Here is a 20,543-nt window from a genome sequence, read left to right on the forward strand (position 1 = left end):
TATCCTATGGGGCTGGACATGCTGGATAGGGACCCAGGATGACATGAGTCTGTCTTGTCTTTTTCCATCATTTGGTGCTAAAATTTCTGTGTGCTGTATGGACCAAAGCCTCCCATCCCCTCTCCTGGGGGGGAGGATGTGCAGAGGATGTGCGCAGATTTGCTTGGCATTCCTGTCTCACAAGCATAAGAGCCGGCAGGCTCAGGCCTGGGCTGAAACCTGGGAATAGGGATTCCTCCCATTCTCCTGCAGCCTCACACACACTGCTTGCTGTATTCCTATCTGGCACCTACCCTGCATGGGGAGGGGGAAGCCCTGATCTATTATGAGGAGGAGGCAAAGAAGTCTGCAGAGATATATCCAGAGCACCTCGATTCTTACAAATTTTGTTTGTTTGTTTGTTGAAGGAACAAATGCAGTGTCCAAAAAAGCAAGGAAAAAAAAAAAAACCCCAGGAAATGCCTGGGCTGGGTGCTCACCTTGGCACTTTAACAGTCTGCTTTGTGTTTCAGAGGTGAATTTCCTGGGCGAGGCAAACATTGAGGGGCAGATAGGATGAGACTTTCTTCCCCACTAGCACCAATTGGATCGAGATGTAATGCTGAGCATATGATGGAGGAGAGTAGGATGCAGCTGTATTCGATGCAGCATGGCTGTGTTGGTCTGCTTTATGTTCAGTGGCAAATTTAGCGAGGAGGTTGAGGACTGCATTAGCTTTGCAAATTCAACAGAAAACTTGTGACCATCAAAATGGGCAGAGAGAGACTGGCAGGCGGGAAATCTTGTTTGTTAATTAAAAGCACGCTCTAATCACAAAGCTACCACCTTTCACTGTTGTTCATGAATGTGTTAATGGACATTTCTGATTCTGTGTAAGCTAATTCACAAGTTGCATGAAGTTGGGTGAGAATTTGCCTCGTAGTAGGATTTTGTAGCCCCAAGTGCTGGCTGTTGAAAGTTCATTATCTCTAATCTGAAGAGCTTGAAAGGCAAACCCTTTCCATTCAGCTAATTTATTGACATTAAGTACAATGTAACTCTCCAGCTTCTACTCTTGTACTGCAGTAACTTAAATGAAATCAGGTGAACGCAGTTTTGGACATATCTATTTATACACTACACTTGTATAGGGTTTTATAGAATTCCATAATCTTAATTTTAAATATCAGTTTACCAGATGCAGAAATCATCGTAACTGGTATAAATCTGGAAAATGTATGTATATATTTTCTTAAGAGGAAGGCACACAAATAATGTAAAATGGTGTAAATAAGAAAATCTCTATTAAACAGTTGTGGGGGAAAAAAAAAATTGCAAAATAACGACCGTCTCAAGTTTAGTCTTGACATAAGCACTCAAATGTCAGGGCAGTCTAGCTCCTAAGCTAGACTAGTCCTCAGAAAATACCTTTAATCCTCACACACCTATAAATTAAGATACATAACCCCCTCCTACTGTTTTACATTAAAAACAACTGAAACATTTTGTGTTCATTGGGAGCTCAAATGATAGCTTGAAAGGAAACCTGCTTTTTAGACATGGAGTATCCTCAATGGTTAAGCTGTATCTCCATGGTGAGATAATGGTGTGCTTACAGCTTGTACAGGCATGCCCCTCCTAGCTGTGCGCTGGTTAGCACACATCCTGACTGCCGTGTAGAGGGATGGAGGGCTAGCCCGAGAGAGGAATGGCAACGCTCAGGGTTGGGCTTGTTCTTTGCTCCTTGGCAGGCTGTTTTAGAAGATGTGCCTGGGGCTACAGTGGATATTTGCTGATATTGCTGGCCAGGTTGAATGGGAGTCTTCCACTTGCAATCTTGGCTCACCTTCCTTCCTTAAGTGAGTGGTTCTCTGTGAATGTGGTCACTGATGGATTTGCAGCTTTTGATAAGATTCATGGATGTGCTGCTAATTGCAGGCTCCAACTGAGGCTCTTCTCACAGGTGGGGCGTTCAGAGCAGCTCTCTCCAGCGGGAACGCTCTTACATTTCTCATAGGTGTCACCCTTTGTCTTCCCCGTGGCCCAGGTGCCAGCAGAGTCACTCTCCTCCAAGCAGTTGCTTGCTGGGGATGTCCCGGCATAGAAGAGGTGCCTGATGGGACCAGGGGAGCTTACCTGTGCGGATCCTTGCTCAGGAGGTTGAGTTTTCTTGGCATGTATTAAAATAAAGTATTTGTCTCCTTTGGTTACTGAGGACTTTGCTACCCCTCTATCACATGTGGCTGAAGTAGTTCAGGAGGTTCAACAGTCACGGAAAAGGAATACATGTGCACACACAAGCCTCATTTCTTAAGAGAAATCCTCCCTCCCATCCAAACTACCTTAATTAATAGAGAAGTTTTCTTAACGCAGATGCAGTTGTTTTGGCTGACTGCTCTGGATATAATCTTTGAAATGATTGACTATGTTAAATCATGATAATTAGGTCTGACCATTAACCACCCGCAGAGCTGATTACAGGGATGGGGGTGATGAGGAAGTTTTTTATTTTTCTTAGTGCTATTGTTTCAGTCTGTTTGCAGAGTAAACACAATGAGTGTGTCGGTTGATTATGCTGCAAACCATCTCTCAAGCCAGAGGAGAGGGATATTTAGTTTTTAAACATGAAAATCTGAGTTTTAGAGAAAACATGCTCTAGGGAGGCTGTGGATCTATGCACCTGTGCCTTTCCAGCCATCCCAACTGTTTACTTACAAGTGGCTGTTCCTAGAACATTTAGCCCCTTTATCTTCCCCCCAGCACAATCATATACAACACCTCTGAGAGACAGCACTCTCTTTAGTGCTTTAAGATTGTCTCTGCTAAGTTAGAGCAGCAGAAATTGACTCCTCCCCTCCAGCATTTCTGCAGACAAGCACAGCCCAACTCTCAAAAGGTGTGTTTTTAAAAGGCATCTCACAGTCTGCCTGTAGTGGTCATAAATCAGTTATGACCATCGCATGGCTGTGAGTGCGCTGAGTAACAAAAGGCAGTTATTGATTGTAAGGGAAGATTGCTACAGGAAGGAGAGCGAGTGGTATTTTGTGTGTTGCAATGGGCAGCAGCCCATGCGGTGAAACAGCCCAGGTTTAGCTGAAGGGGAGCTTTGTTGAGGAAAGGAGAATCCTTGCCTGGAATAATTGTGTCTGAGCCAGGGAGAATTGGCTACTCCAGGGTGGGAACAGGCCCCCAGCTACCTCTGGCATAAACCTCTTGCAAATCTGATTTGAGTCGCTAACAATAAGGTATTGAAAAGGCAAGTGGACCTAGCAGTTTTCTCTGTTTTGCCTTGGGTTCCTAATTTATGCTTCAGCTTCACTTGCTGCAGTAAACCTGTAACAACACATATATATATGTGGAAACAAGAAGGACAAAAATCTTCAAAGTAGACAGCAAAAGGCAAGGCAGAACGACCCTCAGAAAGGAAGCATCTAAAACTCCAGATATTTCAGATGAAAGGAAAATATAATCTGAACTGTAAATGTTGGCTGTATTTTGTGATACAAAACTATGACATGCTCTCTTCCCCCACAGAGCTCATAAAACTGTGCTCTGTGTACCAGATAGATTATTTTGTTTTTCATTAAATAAAGAAACTTTTAAACAGTGCTTTGCAGCATAGAGATTATAATCTCCACCATCCCCCTCCTCTTCCTTAAACACTGGAGCAGGCGCATTGCAGGTTGCACTCAGGCAGAGATGGAGCCCCAGGCGAAGCCTGATCCTGCTGGTCACTGCAGTTTTGGGGCCAGGCAAGACATGCTCCTGGCCTCCCAGAGCACTTACTGCGTGAATTGTGTTGTGCTCTTATCAAATCCTATTTCTGAATCAAATAAAAGGCTCGGCTGCAGTGTTTGAATGCCAGTCTCTGTGCAGCAGTGGCAGTTGGTTGAGTTAGGTCTGTGGAGCTGGCACTGCTGCAGGTAGGGGAGAGCAAAAAGAGGAGACTGAATAATGAACAGTTTTTATGTAGAAGATAGCAAGAAATGTTTTATGAAGGTCACTGGGAATAACTACTAGTTTTGCTAGTTAAGTCAGAATATTCAGTTATTCTGCCATCTTTGCAGCTTTCAAATTTCTAAGGTGTAATGTGTTAAAAGTTTCATTGTGATCCTTGTAACCTGAACCACAATTCTTGACAGTGCTCTTGCAACACCCGTTAAGCAGCACACTCCTCTCTCCACTGTTTCCCTGCCTAATCTGTTTGCCTACTATCCTGTGTAATAGGAATGCAACTTTTTTTTTTTATATAACTCTTTCATCTGTAAGTTTACTCACCATTTTACAAAAGCAAGTACTGTTATCTTCATTTATGTTTCCATTATACCAGAAATAAGAGCCATAGCTGTGGCGCAGCAGCTTCTCTCGTGATATACACAGGCACTGGTCAGTTTGTACCACTTTCAGGCTGGAGGAGACTGCTCTGCTGCAAATCCCACTTACTAATGGTCTTCTGTGTATTGCCATGGGTCTGTAACTAGATGTGGTGAGTGATAAAGTGTGAGTTGAGACCACATATGTTAACTTATTCTGCTCCATGCAATGGACCTATTGCTCATACTCTGTTACAGAAAACCTCTCTGAAATTATGGACAAGTTGCATTCCAAAAGCAGAGGATAGCTCAATTATAAGGTGTACCCAGTTATTAAATGCTCAGTTTAGGTGAACACTAAATTAGTATTAGATACTTTTTCTTTTTTTTTTTTTTTTTTTTCATTCAGGTCATCTTATTGTGACCAATTTCAGTTAAGTGTATTTTTCCCTAATCTAGCAAAAATACTGGGGCAAAATGTTCTTATATTGTTACTTCCTTTTTTTTTTCCCCAAATAGTTTTAAAATATTTTGATAGCTTTATCTGTCTATTAGTAAAATACATATGAATCTGCACACATTTTAATTTTTTTGTTAAGTACTGAAGATACTTAATACTGATAAATATTTATGTCATCAAGTTTAATAAAGAAATGCTTGCTTGATATAATCGTATCACTTTCATTGAGCTATGTGATGTTCTTTAACATGCCTTGTGAATAAAATTATCCCTTCTGGATCACAATTTTATTCTTCCTGTCTATGCAGTAACAAGCGACTTGTGGCCTTAGTGCCAAATGACACTTCATTCAACACCAGACGAGCCTACACCAGCGAAGATGAAGCCTGGAAGTCGTATTTGGAGAATCCCCTAACAGCAGCTACCAAGGCTATGATGAGCATAAATGGTGATGAGGACAGTGCTGCTGCTCTTGGCCTATTGTATGACTATTATAAAGTAGGTAACTCCATTGTTATTCCTCCCTGCTGCACTAGCAGGGGACTGCTCTACGAGGCATCAAAAGAGCCAGTTTTCAAAGACAGAAGTGACTGCATCTTGTTTTCTCTCTGATACTTGCATTAAGCACCCTTTCCATTTTAGGAAGCCTGTCTGAGGCTGTTTTGATTGTTTTAGTCTGGAGAGAAAAAACAGCATTCCCATATCAAATTTGCAGCTATGATTTCTTCTTCAGCATGGCATTCTTCCCTTGCAAGAGCATTGGATGAATTAGCCCCCTTGTGATTTGTGCTGGAGTACTTGCAGTATTCTTTAAAAACTGGAGAAGAGGAGGCCTTGTCCATCTGTAATTTGTCTGCTTCTCTGGTTCATTCCACACGTGTTTTAGTTTGCTCTTCAACTGGAGTATCTCTCATTTGACAGTTTCCCATGTTATTTATATTTGTATAATGATTACAGTGGGCTGTGTAAAAACATACAGTGAGGTCTAGCCCTTGCACTGGGAGCTTGCAATCTAAATAGAAAGGTGGAGGACCGAAATGGAGCTTGACACAGAGACAGCGACCTAAGTTAATTTACAGGAGAAGCACTGACATACAGTTTCAGTTTATGTCAGGTTCTAAGCCTAGGGCTTTACCTGCCATTTTGATACCACCTTTATTTTTTGTGTATTCAGTAGTGTTTAAGTAGAGCTGTGTTCGAGATTTCTGCATCCTACAGGATGCATCTCTGTGTAATGCAGAAATTTCACTTTGAAACCCTGACTGTACTCTGCCTGTATTTCCATTTGCTTTGTACTCTGCAAATGGAATCAGTGTTGCCTACCAAGCACTAAAGTATGAAATTGTTCATTTCACTTAAACTATCTCATTACTCCTGTGAATCCACCTATGCCTGCATTGAACAGATGATCTTCTGTGAAAGCCAGCAGAGCAGTGCCAGCTCCCCTCATAATTTGTGAAGAAGTGGCAAGACTGGAAATTTAAATTTAAAAACCTTTGCTTTTAGTATTTATTAGTATAAATGAGAATGGGCTGCTCTTTTTAGTCTCTGCTATGATCATTAAATGAGTGTTCAGGAGAAGGGGTTGTAGGCAAGGTGCCATATACATGGTTAAATATTGTTCTAATTTCTTTACTGATTGTATTTCAAGAGATGTTCCTTGCTTTTGTGTGGTGTTGTCAGTAGAGAAAAGCTTTTCTCAATGAGAAAGAAGAAAGATCCTTTACTTGACAAAGTTACCACAGTGCCAGAGTCTGGGAAGTTAATGCAGATTTGTAAGATTCAGGATGTGTATAAGCATCTGGATTGTTGGCTTCTGTCTTAGTAATACCTTTGTATGTAGCAGTTCATTAATCTCCTGAATTTTAAAAAATAAGAACAGAGAACAGCCCTTTTCCTTCTCAAAATTATATTCTAAGAGACATATCTGTTCCTTGTTCCAGGCAGTTGCAAATACGTGGGGTTCAGACGGACTAAGCTGTGTTAATCTCAAAGCTATTTCCAGCATTCAATCATAACTATTTCTGCCTTAAACTGGGAGAAAAGGATAACTCTTATTGATGCTCTCAAATAGGAACTTAAAACCTAACTTAAACCTCTGTGCTGTAATGTGGAAGTGTAAAGGAGGACTTCCAGTGCACCAGACTCTCTTGAATTGCCCTTATTTATCATCTGGCTCACTTGTTCTGACATGGTGATTTTTTTGAACTACTTTTTCCAGTCAGTAGGAATTATTTGAACTCAACTGGGTTGTTTTTTTTTTTCCTTCTCCTTTATATTGTAGTGATATTTACCTAAACATAAACCCTCCTTCAGGGATAAATGTATGATCTTAACAGGGGAATCAACATGTGCAAACTGTGGCTTGGATCTCACTTCTAAAATATATGAAAGAGGTTTTTCACCAGTAGAATGCTTAATAGGCAGAGAGGATGTCCCTAAGAGAAGGAAAGGCTCTGGCTGGCACTCTGTGACTCTGCTGCTGTCTTGTAGATATAGCTGATGTTAACCTTGCTACTGTAGTGCACTGTAGTATTGTTTTTCCTCTAAATTCAGATATTTTCCTAATATTTCTTTAAAGTATTAAAAGATAAAAGGCACACCTTTAGCCTGTTCTTAAGTCTATTCTAGCTCTTTAATCCTGATTTAACTGCTGTAATGGAGTGGATGTACCTTATTTTGTAAAAGATAGGTTAGAAGTTTTAGCTCCTGTATTGCTGATTCAGCAAGAAAAAAATACGGTCATGGCAGCAATTTGCCCTTGGTGATTTCATATCTATGCTGGTGTCAGGAAACTGGTATCTGGTAAGATAAATCTTTTAAGTCACTTGATGTCCATTCTGAGTCTGAGGGGCCAGATTTGACTGGATTTTTACTTCTCATGGCTGTCGGTGCACTTAGCAAAGCAGAAATCGGTGCTCTCTGATGACAGGACAGCATGCCCTGACCTGTCCCCATGCTAGAAAAGGATCCACAAACTTCCCCTAGGTACAAGTCCTGCACCCTCCAGACGGCTCTTGTAACAGGAGGACTTAGCTGGCACTTGTAGTTTAATTGAAAACCCTTTTTTTTTCCTCTGAGCTAAAAGGGTTTCCGTGCAGACCTCATCAAAATGTCATGTCTTCCTTCTCATCTCTTATTATTCAGTGAAAAATGTGTGTGTTTGGAAATTAAAGCTTTGATTTTGAGATAGGTTGACCTAACTTGATATTCCAAAGATAAGGATGTATGGAAGAGTGCTTTGCTCCAGACTGGTGTGCCCAAGAACTAGAAAATAAAACAATCCCTACATTTTTTCCCTTTGGAAATTATCTTTCTGTTCACAATCAGTTTCCCAAAGAAAAACAGTTCCTTGCACCTGTGAACTAGACAACACTGATCTGGTTACATTTTTCTAGTTGTTGCAGTAGAGCAGTCTGAAGCTGCAAATACCTGACAGTTGCATTTACCTGACCCCATGCCTGGTGTTGTTCTCAGGTTCCCAGAGATAAAAGGCTGTTGTCTGTTAACAAAGTGAGTGATAATCAAGAAGACCAAGATAAAAGGTACAGTATTATTCAAAATCGTACACACAGCTATTAAGTGTTGATCAGTTGTGAACTGAAGGAACTATGATAGCCTGAGGGTTTATGGTTTTCTTCCAAAAGATAAAAGAATGAAGACTGTTTTGGGGAAGCAAACTTTACTCCTTTTTTTTCTTTTAATTTATTAGAAAAATTGAACAGTATTATTAAACACACAATTTGCAAAGTAGCAGAAAGTTTCCTGATTTGTTTGTTTCATTGTTTTGCTGCTGTAAAATCAGATTATATTGACAGTTGGCTATTGGCTGCTTTTCTTTCAATTTTCTTCTAGAGCAAAGAGTGAGTAGTTTGGCCTCAGTAACCTGATTTATATAGTTTTATTTAACATAACTTAGGGTCTGCCTAGAAGCAAATAAAGTAACTCTTAATAATTTGCTCAAAATGTTTTTCTCAGTCCTTTCAGATTTCAACCTTCCTCTGTAGGCTAAAAGTGACTTGAAGAGTCAGAGGAAGCTGACTCTTGCCTTTATTAAGACTTGTGGACAAGAGAGTGTGTATATTTATATAGAAAGAACTAAGTGTTTATATACAGGAAGACATATTAATGTAAAATTATAGCAGAGAGAAGCTACGCAAGGTTTATTTCAATGCAGCTAATTTGGGACAGCTTTAGATGGTCTCTACTAGCTGTGCAAGGTGAAAGTTTAAATAGCTTGTAGTATAAATTCACTGTCTCAAAACAGAATATTAAACTTTCTTTGAGGGACAGTTTTTCTTCTGTGAATGCTGAAGAAGTTCCTAAGTTGAGTGTGACAAAACTTGCCTTCGGTGGAAAACCATGAGAAAGGAACTGTAATGTCAGAACATATCTCCAGGGTTGAAAACAAATCAGTGTGTTACACCTACTAAAAGTTTTACAAGTTAACAATTTTATGTCAGTGCAACTACTATTAGCAATCAGATTGCTTTCAACAGCAACTGCGGGCAGATGTGGGAATGCTGCTGGAGGTTACCTTGCACCTGTATAGTTACTGATCTACTCTGATACAATGGGATTCCTGGGCTTGCTCTTCCAGAAGAGCGTTGGAACCAGAGTTACACGAACAGTAGTGGCCTATCAACAGTCTGAAAGAGCATGCGTCAGCATATGAATTTTGCTGTTGATATTCTGCCTATTTCACATGCAAATTATCTATTGTGAGTAATCTATCCCTTGCCTTGCTCCTTATGCTTATTTTGTGCCTAAAGGCTGTTGCATTGCATGCAAAATCAATTTACCAAATTATAAGCCAAGGCAAAAGCAATCCTGGATACCCAGAATTTATTGTAACAAGTCATACCGATTATAGGTCAAATCAAATGTATTATCTTTCCCCAGCTGTTAAAGAGCTCTGGACCTCTCTGCTTGCCTCACAATGTCTTTTGCCTAGTACTTGTTAATGTACTACTTCTTATGGCAATGGCTTATTGAGTTGAAAGATCTCCTTCCCTAACATCTAAGAACATCAAGCTATTTAAGGAGCTTTCCTGTGTCAGGACAGTTCATAACATATTTTGGTTTTGTCTCACAGAAATTGTCTTAACACTACGGAAGCTCAGAGTAATTTAAGTGGAGGAGAGAACCGCGTGCAAGTCCTGAAGACAGTGCCAGTTAACCTTTCCTTGAACCAAGATCCTTTGGAGTCATCCAAAAGGGAATACAACACAAATGTGTCTGGGAGCTCAACACCCATCACAGGGACTGGAGTGACTGTGGTTAAAGCAGAGGAGTTCACCCCTGTTTTTATGACCCCACAAGCACACTATGCAAGAGGAGAAAATGAGGAGCACCGAGGGGTTATCTTTGAACCTTATGAAGTGTCCAACATTGCTCCCCACACAAATTATCTCAAAGATGACCAGCGCAGTACTCCAGACAGTACATACAGTGACACCTTCAAAGACGGAGGAACAGAAGTAAGTTTTTCACCTCAAATTAGCATCTAAGAACTCAATAAAAAGCTGTAAACAAGATAAGGAGATTTGAGCTTGTAAACAAGATAAGGAGATTTGAGCTGTCTGCAAGAGCTGAACAGTGATGCTTGTTTCAACAAATTCACCTCTGCTTCTTGCTGTGTTCCTGTCAGTCTGTGCTCTGATCGTAGGGGAGCATCATGAGGTGCTTCAGAAGACAGTTTGAAAGTTGTTTATTGGAAACTGAGAATAATAGATGACATCTTTTATCTTCTGGAATATTGTGTCAAGTAGAGGATAGTTGCCATTATGAAAGAAGATCTGTTTTCTGTTAACAAGATCTGCCTTCAGACCTGTTTGTAACAGTAAGAAATAGCAGCCACTTTGTAACTGGGAAATTCTTAGTGTTCTAGAAGTGCAAATGAGCAGTGTCAGCTTCTGCTGCTCGATGAACCCAAGTAATTTATTCAGAAGCTGTCTGTTGTATTAGGCTCTACTCTGCAACATGGGCAAGTGAGAAGAAGTAGTAGAATTAGGTGACTAGAGGAGAATGGAGAAGTTAACAGGCAGGGAGAGACACAGTGCATGTATATATAGGGGAATGAGGAGGAGAAGAGAGATAAGGAGCTACCTTGTGACTATTTTACAGTTATGCTAAGGCAAAGTTATTATACAGTCAGCTTTAAGATAGTGAGTACTCTCTGGCTGCTTTTGCCTGCTGCGGAATAGTGCAAAGAAGCCAGAAATGTAGAAAGGTAAAGATTATTTAAAGCTGACAGTACCTCTGCAAATAATTAGAGATATTAGGTGGTAAAACTCTCCTTGGAATATTTCTCCTCCAGCTCTATGAAATTGTAAATGTGACAAAAGTACAAGGCAAGCTACTTCAAGGCTCACTTACTCTGACCGAATATATAAGAAATATAATGTGTGTTTGTGTATGTGTATTATAGAAAAGTAAATTGCCTCCACACAAGCATCATAGATCAGGACGTCTGGAGGTGAAATCCATTTTCAGGTGTAGAACACGTTTAGGTCAACTAAATGAATAAGTAAGGAAGAAATCTAGCTTGCCATTGAAAAATTAGTAAGATCAAATCTTGGATTAGAAACAGTGCTCTGCATTATCAAATCACATTATTTCAGCTATTTTTCATTGTTACTAGTAAATGGCTTTTTATGGGAGTCCAGTGGTACTGTACCCATGGCTTTCCCTGGGGTGCTGTAGCTGAGTGATTCCATTACGCTGTTTTGTTCTGAGACACGGTGCTGAGAGCCATCCAGTCAGCCAGTCTGCACTGTGCAAAGGGCTGCTGAGTGTGTGAAGTTGTTTAACTTGGAAGTAAAAGGGGAATTTGCATCTATACGTTGGCCTTGCATCCCTAACATGTTATGGTAATTTTGTTACAATGGTAATATTTTGTTACATGTTTTTAAAAATAATTGGTTAATAACAGGGTATGACACTTTGTCATCTAGACTTTCTCTACAACCTGTGGAGAAGGAAGCAGTTCAAATCTGATTGCCGAAAGCGGGTGGAATGGTTTGCCAGGCGCACTCACTTCTCTCCATCTTCACCTCTCCTATTAACTGTACAGGGAGATAGAACAACTAACCTTAACTAGGTCTCTATCTGTAGCTGTTAGGTGAGGTGTGTGCCACCATTAGTGGCCTTCCAGCCCCAGACACTCATGCATGGGAGCAGGAAGAGCTTTCCCACCCTGCTGCAGCCTCACTCAACAACACTTAGCGTGTTCCTTCATTTTTTCTCAACTACCCGAATCCCAGGATGTGCTTCGGCCCTGCAGTGCTCTTATTGCTTCTCCAGCCACGTGCTGTTGTGTAGAGACAGCTGTATGAAGCAGGTGTGAGGAGAGCATAAGGTAAAATGTCAAAACATACCAAAAGAGAAACTTATGCCAAATCAGTGTTTAAAGTAGGAATACAGTTGTTCTTACTATTTTTCCTATTCATTTGGTGAGAATGGCTGGGTTTGGCTGCAGTAGATTTTCTGTAACACATGCTAAATTTTTAAACACATTATGAATACAGATTTAGAAATTGTTTAAAAATATTTGAGTTACTTAGTTCTGTTATACTGAAGAACTGCTGAGTTTTTGTAGATCCCTGTGGTAGTGGACACTTCAGTCAATCACTTGCTATGTTCTTTGAATACAATTTTAACAATTATATAAATATACCTTTCTTGTCTCTTTCATATTCTTGTTTAACTGTGATTAATTTATTAGTCCTTTATAGTATAGGCAAAATTTTTGAGGATAGTTAAGTAAATTGAATGTTTTTGACCATGTCAACCTTTAGCCTTCGTGTAAAATGTGACTGGCATGTTAATATGGGACCATGTTCATTGTAATACACCTCAGATGTTCAATTTCTTAGAGTGTTTAGCTTATCTATTCTACTACTCATGGATCCTTGACTTTTGATCTCAGGAAATATTCCTAACCAGTACATAATACCTTTGCACTTAACTAGTGTCTGACTGGATCTTTGTTGTGGCACACTTATGCATAAGGTAAAAATAAAAACTGTTTTCAAAATTACCTGAATTGACACTTCTGGAAACAAACCAGCTTTTAATTGCTAACTGACAATCAAAAATAAATTCTGGAGATTAAATATAATGATCTGTCACTGAATCAGAGAGACATCAGCAGAAACATGTTTCAGGCAAAAGGCAAGCCAAGAAGAAGCAGCAAGGTGTACATAGGAGAGTATAAACAGACTCATTTGCTCAGGAAGACAGTAAAAATCCTTTCTTAGTCTGTGCAAAAAGATTTCATATTTTCAGAATTCCACTTCTTGGTGTATTTTTTTTATTATAGATGTGTTTTTGTTTTTTAAAGAGTGACTGTAGGTCTCCTTTCATCTGGTAAAGTGTGCGTTTCACTCACACAATCTTATACTGAAGGTAAATATTTTATTAGCCTGCGTCACCACTCCTATTCAAAATGGACAGTGTAGCAACCTAAATTTTGTCAGCATTTCATTGTAGGCCTTAAGAACAGCTGATCACACATACATTTTTAATAAAGCAAAACAAAACAAGAAGTGAAGTCTCTGGAAGAACTATGATTTTATTTGAAAATCTACTTATCTTTGAGATGGGGTACATTTTTACAGGCTTGTTTTAGAATATATTAATATGTGTGTGTCCTGGTTTTGGCAGGGATGGAGTTAATTTTCTTCTCAGTAGCTGGTTTGTTTTGGATTCTGTGTGTGAAGAATGTTGATAAAACACCCTGATGATATGAGTTGTTGTTAATGAGACCAAGGACTCTGTCCAGCTTTCCAAGTCTTGCTAACGTGCAGATGCAGGAAGCTGGGAGAAAGACAGACAAGAATTGACCCAAACTGGCCAAAGAGAGTATTCCATGCCATAAACGTCATGCTCAGTATATAAGTGGGAGTTGACCAGGGCGGGTATCTGCCTTCCTGGCATCCATCACTCTCTCGTTTGCTGGCATTGTTCTCTCTACCTTGCTGGCTGCCTTTTCGCTCCTTTGCTTGCTGCTCGGTTTAATTTCTGTGATTGCTGCTTGGGACGGGCTGTATCGGTCATTGAGACATCGGGTGGTGAGAAAACATGCATTGTTCATTTTGTATATTTTAATATCCTTATATTCTGTTATTATTGTAGTTTTCCTTTGCTATTTTTGTAAACTGTTTTCATCTCAACCCACGAGTTTTCCTTTCTTCTTAATTCTCTCCCCCATTCCTGCTGGGGAGCGGGAGAGTGAGCAAGAAACTGTGTGGTACCTCGGGCTAAACCATCACAGTAGGCAAGGAGTTTAATAAGGCAGAAGATGTTTTTCAGCTACATTCCTGTAGCAGTTAGGTTATGAAAAACCTCTAAAAAACTTGGCATAGATGATTTTTCTCTGACAGTTCTAGTGTAAAGACCATGTAGGGTCCACACCAGATTTTAGAGATTTTGAGTTTTAAATAGTTGTTGGTTTCTTCTGAGGGATCCTTAAACATAATTTTACTTTTGTTGGTATTTGCATTTTGATTGTATCAAACAATATTTATTTGCTGTTTTTATTTTTCAGAAGTATCGCAGTGTGTCAGTGGGGGCTGAAGAATATATTTACGAACAAACAAGGTATGACATAAGCTTTGAAATGTGTTGACTGGTATCACGTAGGAAGTATCGAGGAGAGGCTGCCTGCGTCCACTTCCCACCCTTCCTCTCATCACCCTGAGACACCTGCAGGGCTCCTTTTGCACTGCGGAGCATCATTCTCCCCTTCTCTTGTGCACGTTAGCTTTCATGTCTCACCAGTTTATATCTTCAGCTGTTATCTTCCCTCAGCATTGTTTTAAGTTAGTAACTCCCCTGAAGCCCCTTGGAGATGTGCGAAATTACAATTGTTAAGAGAGGCCCCCCAGCTAACAGGGCACAGCTTTGACAGCCAGGTCATGGAAAATCTTCCCCACCTTTCAGGATGGCAGGATGCACAAGTCATGTGTCCAGGATGGTTGAACTGGCTCCACCAACCATATGGAATTCCCATCTTTATTTTTCCCTTTTATTTTTTTTCTAGTTACTCCTAGTAGGTTTTTTTGGGAAAGCCTCTGCCTTTTTACACTGCTTGTTGTGGTACTTCATGTTTACCTATGAAATAATGTAAATGAAGTATCTATTACAAACCATGTAAAAAAACCTAAGAATTCAAAAAAACTTTTTGAGAAGTTTCAAAAATTTACATTTGAAAGGAATAATGTCCTCTCTAAGCACAGAAAAATGCATGCATAGAATGGACAAACACTGCAGAGCCACTTTACTGACCACAGTATTTATTAATTAAAGTTTATAAGCTGATGCTTCATTTCATGCTTCTGAATAGTTCTGTTTATATCTGAGAGATTACTCTCACTTTAGAAACAGGAACATGCCTACATATTTTTCCTGGAGTAGGCATATGACTGCTTCTGTAGTGGAGGTTCGTTACAGCTTGATCTTTTTTCTGAGAATATTAAAGCAATCATTAACTGCAGTGAGCTCAGAACTGAGTCATTATATATAGGCAGTACATATGAAACAGATATTTAGCAAAGATGCTCACTTAGTACACTGGATATTTATAAAATTGAATCCTGAAGCACTGGTATTGTTATAAATTCTCAGATATTAAGACTTCCATGCTGTGGCCCAGAATGAAAACTCCAAATGCGCATTAATAAAAATGAAATGCGTCTTTCCTGGGAGTTACCTGGAAGTGATAGGTGCTCAGAAATGAAAACTTCAGATTGAAAAAATGAAGTGGTGGATATGAAAGTAATTGGAAGCCTGATAGAAGATCCCTTAATGACTACAAGGGGCTTTAGTTAAGACTCATGGTGAGATTCAGGATTCAGTATTATAATAATTTGAGTGACTGCGATGAGTTTTAAGGGTAATAGTAATCCTCCTGCTATAGGGCACACTTTGATTGCCAGCTGGGAACAAGAAGAAAATTCCCAAGTGGTACCACACAGAGACTGCAAAATTGGCCAGGTGCAGTGTGTCTGGGATTTACATTTTTTGACGTCTTTCTGAAACATACAGAATGCCAGGAAACAGAAGACCAGACCGTAGCAGACTGTAGGCAGGTCTGTTGAGATACTGTGTGTCTGACTTTGGTTCATCTTAAGCCCTTCTTAGCACACATCCTCATTAGGCCTTCTGTCTGGTGGGAGGTTTTGAGCAGCATTTCCCAGGGCACTCACCATGCTTTGGTACGTGTTGTGCAGCAGTCTTGCAGCATGCAACCTGCAGTCCCTGTGTGACGCTAAATCAGAGGATGTGCCCCCTCCGCTAATGGACAGTCAATCCACAGGACAAGCATATGGAGCCGGATGGATGTTGGGTCTGCAACACCAGTGTTCTGCGCTTCCAGTCTGCTCAGATGAGGCCCTACTGCTTGCCATTGTTGACAGAGCCTCTATTCCCCTTGCGCACAGGACAGACTGACTGCTGCAGTTTTTCATTGCACTTAAAAATGTTTTTTTTCCTCCCCTTATTTCCATATTGCTATGGCAGTGTTGTGATGATTCAGAGTATTTGCTTGAATGAGAAAGTTAAGGATACACTGTTATTTTGGACCAGTTGGTCCAAAATAACTTTTGGTTCTACTCCAGCACTACTTAAATACTTTGCTGAATTAGGACCTTTGTGAAAAATATTTCCTCCATATCTCCAATTTGTGAGGACATCCTGCAAGTGACTCCTTGCATTAGGCTTCCTGTGGTGATCAAATGCAGTTTGAAGAAAAGATTTATTCTGCAAGGTTAACATTATCTTCCATTTAAGAGAATGTGAGGAGCTGCAAGCATCATTTTTATTGGATTATTGTTCAAGCCTGTTATTGGAGGAGGCAGCTGGAAGAGGCTCTGTGAGAATTGTGTTCAGCTAACAGTTCACTAGTTAATGGAGCTTTAACTTAGCTTTAAAGGTGGAAAGAAAGTTCTCCTGTGAAGGAGGATCTTTTCTAAAATCTGACTTCTAACACAAGAGCAAACTCTTTTTCTCTAATTTTTGTCTTTTTATAAGGGAGTTTACTTGATTGCAGATACAACTAAATATAGGTACTTTGTTCTGTCTGATTAATTTTGAAAAGAAGGCTTGTAAAAACCTTCGTTGCATGTTGTCTTTGAACAAATGAACGTACTGTCCCTTCTGGTTGAATTTCTTCTCTGCCCTGTGCTGGTGCTGAAAGTAGCAATTGGATTTTCTATTCTCCATGCCCATCTTTTGCACCAAATTTTATTCTGGGGGTTTTTGTGTTTATTTTGTTTTGTTTTGTTTTAATTTCTGTGACACTTCTAAGTTTAAATGTCTGTGGAGGTAGCTGATTTCCTGCAAATCATTCTGAATTCTCTCCTGGTATTTCACACTCTCACTGTGGGGCACATAGTCTTGTACTTTATTATTGTTCTTTTCAGAGAAAGTAAAGATGCAGTCTTTGATCCAAGAGACTTACAGTCCAGATAGTTTTACATTTGATTGATAGATCTAAGGAACTTCAAAAAAGAAAATTGCATTTTTAGATACCTGTGTAACCTTTCCTGGAATTTTATTATTAGCTTCTTATGCCTTGCTTATAAAATACATGAAATATGTAATAAAAGGGGACAAAGAGAAAAGGAGAAAGTGATATGGATTTTTTGGTGTTTGTTTCCTGTCTTTTCAGCAGCACTTTTCAGTATACGTTAGAAGCTACCAAATCCCTGCGTCAAAAGCAAGGGGAGGGGCCGATGACCTACTTGAACAAAGGACAATTCTACGCCATCACCCTGAGCGAGACGGGTGACAACAAATGTTTCCGGCATCCCATCAGCAAAGTCAGGGTACAGTCCAATTTCTTTCCTAGATGGAGATGGACCTGTGCAGATAAACATAGTGGTGGCTGGTTGGTTTGTAATTATTTTTTGTCTTGAGGGAGAGGACAGAGCAAGCTTACTCTTATGCTTAATGTAGAGATGGGAGAGTAATATTGATGTTGGTCTCAAATATTTTGGGGTCCGGTTTTCTCAAAGTGTGATCTTATGAGTTAATGATATACATATCTTCCTCAGCTTATGGTTTGGCACGATGCAAATTGCAGATATTGCACTTGACATTGGTGAACTTATCATTGCCATGATTAAAGAAAAAAAAATCAGAAATTGCTACATCTATTGCGTTAAGTTCACCTTCACTCCTGCTCTTCAGCAGCTGCTTTCCACTGCGTTTCAAATAAAATGTGAAAAGTTGAAGCCATCCTTTGTGACATAAATTTGAAATCATTTACATCATGTAAGTGTGAGCTTTCCTTTGGTATCACTCAGAAGTATGACAAAATGTATGATTTGCATCTTAGATTCTACAGGTAGAACTGGAGCTTGGGTATTCAGCAATATCTGCCTAGTGAACAGGCCTTCCTGATTTTCCTGATAATGTCTTTGAGTAAGCTAATCGTAACCCAGTAACCTTGGAATGGACAATGAGCCACAGAGTTGCTGCCCTGCAAATTTCACCCTGAAGCTGGAAGGGCTGCATATGTATGAGGCTGCAAAAGTGTTTCCATCCAAATAAATGAAGTACTGTAAAAATGTTGTGACTTTAATCGAAGGAACCAATGAAAATCAATGTGAGCAGTGAAGCAGACAACAACCTATATGTTTCTACCATACATGAAGTTTAGAAAGACTCTTCCTAAAGAGAGGCAATGATTTGTAAACCTGAATAGCAGTTAATTTTTAGACTGGTTTCCTAAGGACGTGAGGCTGATGCTGGTGTTTCGTTGTTGGCTGAAGCTGATGTAAGGCTTCTCTGTTGCTGAAAAGTCTCTCTCCCTGTCAGCCACTCATTCCTTCCCCCTTTGTGGTGTCAGCTCTAGCACTTGTACAACTGAAACAGGAGTCAGGAGCTCACTGGTCTGCTGACAACCAGTCTTCATAAGTCTTGTTCACCTCACAGCCATATGAGTTTTGAAGCTGTGGCAGCAGAAGGGTGGAAATTGTAAAGGAGAGATGAGACTATTTCTTTTGGAGGTAGTACAGTTTACAGAAGATTGTGAAACCATACACAACTTTCACGATCGTGTTCTGTTTGGCAGGCCCCCAGCCAAGCGACTGTTGAATTTATTGCCAATTCCATCCAAACCTGACAGAGGGGCAAGAGGTTTTGAAGGTATTAAACCTCTACAAGTTCCATGTAAGTGGTTCATGGAGGAAAAAGATTAATGCTGTCCTTGGTGGAAAAGCTGCAGTCTGCGCTGCCAGTTCTGGTTAATGCATCAGCTGGCCAGCCAGCACATACCTGATGGCCAGCCAGTATGCATATGTATAACTCAGGGTTCATCCACGGCATGTACTGCCTTGTGCCCACGCAGCAGCTGGACATGGAAGACACAGTGATGATGTTTGGCTTTTATAGGTGGAACAGAGAAGGTCACAGAGCACGTGAAGGGTTATGGTGACGCCTGTGTGGAAGGACATAGATTGTGAAACAATTGTGATCCAGCTCCTTGGCTTATGAAACAGCTTGATGGTATTTTTTATGAGCTTGGTGACTCAGGGTTAAAGGAAGAATGGGAACAAAAGAGGATATTTAAAAGTGATTTTTTTTTTTGTCCTCTGTGACTTCTTTTCACTTCAGTTTACCTAGTATGAGCATTCTTTCATTGTTTTGTGGTTTTTGTTTTGCTTGCTTACAGCAGGGCTTTAAAAAAAAAAACATTTTATTACTTATGTGGAGTTTTGCATGAAGTTTCAATCTGTTTTCTTTGAATCACACAGTTTAACAAAGGGAATTCAAAATTTGAACTGAAAAGCTCAGCGAAACTCAGTAAGTAGTCACACTGAGTTTGTCATTAAGTACATATATGCAAGAGTTCTGCTCTTCTGAGAAGAGTATTTGGACTATGTATGGTAAAACTAAAAATGTCCTGCCTTTAGCCAGTGAGCCTCAGCTCCATAACAACACATTCCTTTACAGAGCAATGTCATCTTCCAGAGTGACAAGGAATCTGAACTCCAACACTTGGACTGGACTTGGATCAGAATTGGAATTGAGGATCCTCTGACTTTGAAATGACCACTTTTTACTTAAGGAAACTTAGACTTCTTAGATTTAAAAATATGAATAAATTTTGTTTGGACTATGAAGAACATAATCCTAGGCCCTGCATTATTTTAAAACTACATTTCTTTTGCCCAGAGTATTTAAATACATTGCAATATTGAACTGGAATAAAAAGCAGAAATCTTCTACAACCAAAGTACTGGGGGAGTATAATGACTGGAACAGAATTAGAGACATGGGAGATTTTAATTTTTGTGTTTCTAATTATTTATATTAACTAATGCAATTTCTGCTGTTGATTTTCTTAGAGCGTGGTCATGGTTGTTTTCAGTGAGGATAAAAACAGAGACGAACAGCTGAAATACTGGAAATACTGGCATTCTCGGCAGCACACAGCTAAACAGAGGGTCCTTGACATTGGTGAGTGTAAGAGGATTTCCAGATGTTTTAGGGAAGATTGCAGAATGTGGAAAGATCTGGTACCTTGTACAGGGATGTGGTGGGATATATTGGCAGTGGCTGCAAGGCTTGTACCACAGTTTTTAGCAGTGGCTCGTCCCTGCTAGGACTGGGCTGTGGGGTCTATGAAGCGGGATGGAGACCATGCGGAAGGAATGATCCTCAGTAGTCACAAAGAAGAGCTGCCTCTTGCATGCTTATTTAATGGTGTTCCATCTTCTGCTGCTGGGAAGTTGCTGTCTACGCCTCCTCAGGAGTGGCAGTTTCCTTTAGTTTTTCAAAGG

At 40.0% G+C, this 20,543-nt stretch overlaps 1 protein-coding gene across 1 annotated transcript in view; it reads left to right on the top strand.

Annotated features, from left to right (window-relative positions):
• Window positions 1-20,543, top strand: part of GRHL2 (grainyhead like transcription factor 2) — a 69,213-nt gene that overhangs the window by 8,186 nt on the left and 40,484 nt on the right. Inside the window, exons 2-7 of the mRNA XM_086742519.1 lie at window positions 5,061-5,250; window positions 8,230-8,297; window positions 9,848-10,232; window positions 14,303-14,355; window positions 17,426-17,582; window positions 20,109-20,220. Coding sequence (XP_086598645.1) covers window positions 5,061-5,250; window positions 8,230-8,297; window positions 9,848-10,232; window positions 14,303-14,355; window positions 17,426-17,582; window positions 20,109-20,220 — 965 coding nt within the window. The remainder of the gene's footprint in view (window positions 1-5,060; window positions 5,251-8,229; window positions 8,298-9,847; window positions 10,233-14,302; window positions 14,356-17,425; window positions 17,583-20,108; window positions 20,221-20,543) is intronic.

This window comes from Chlamydotis macqueenii, chromosome 2 (genome assembly GCF_036417535.1).
Source record: "Chlamydotis macqueenii isolate bChlMac1 chromosome 2, bChlMac1.mat, whole genome shotgun sequence".
NCBI classification, from domain to species: Eukaryota; Metazoa; Chordata; class Aves; order Otidiformes; family Otididae; genus Chlamydotis; species Chlamydotis macqueenii.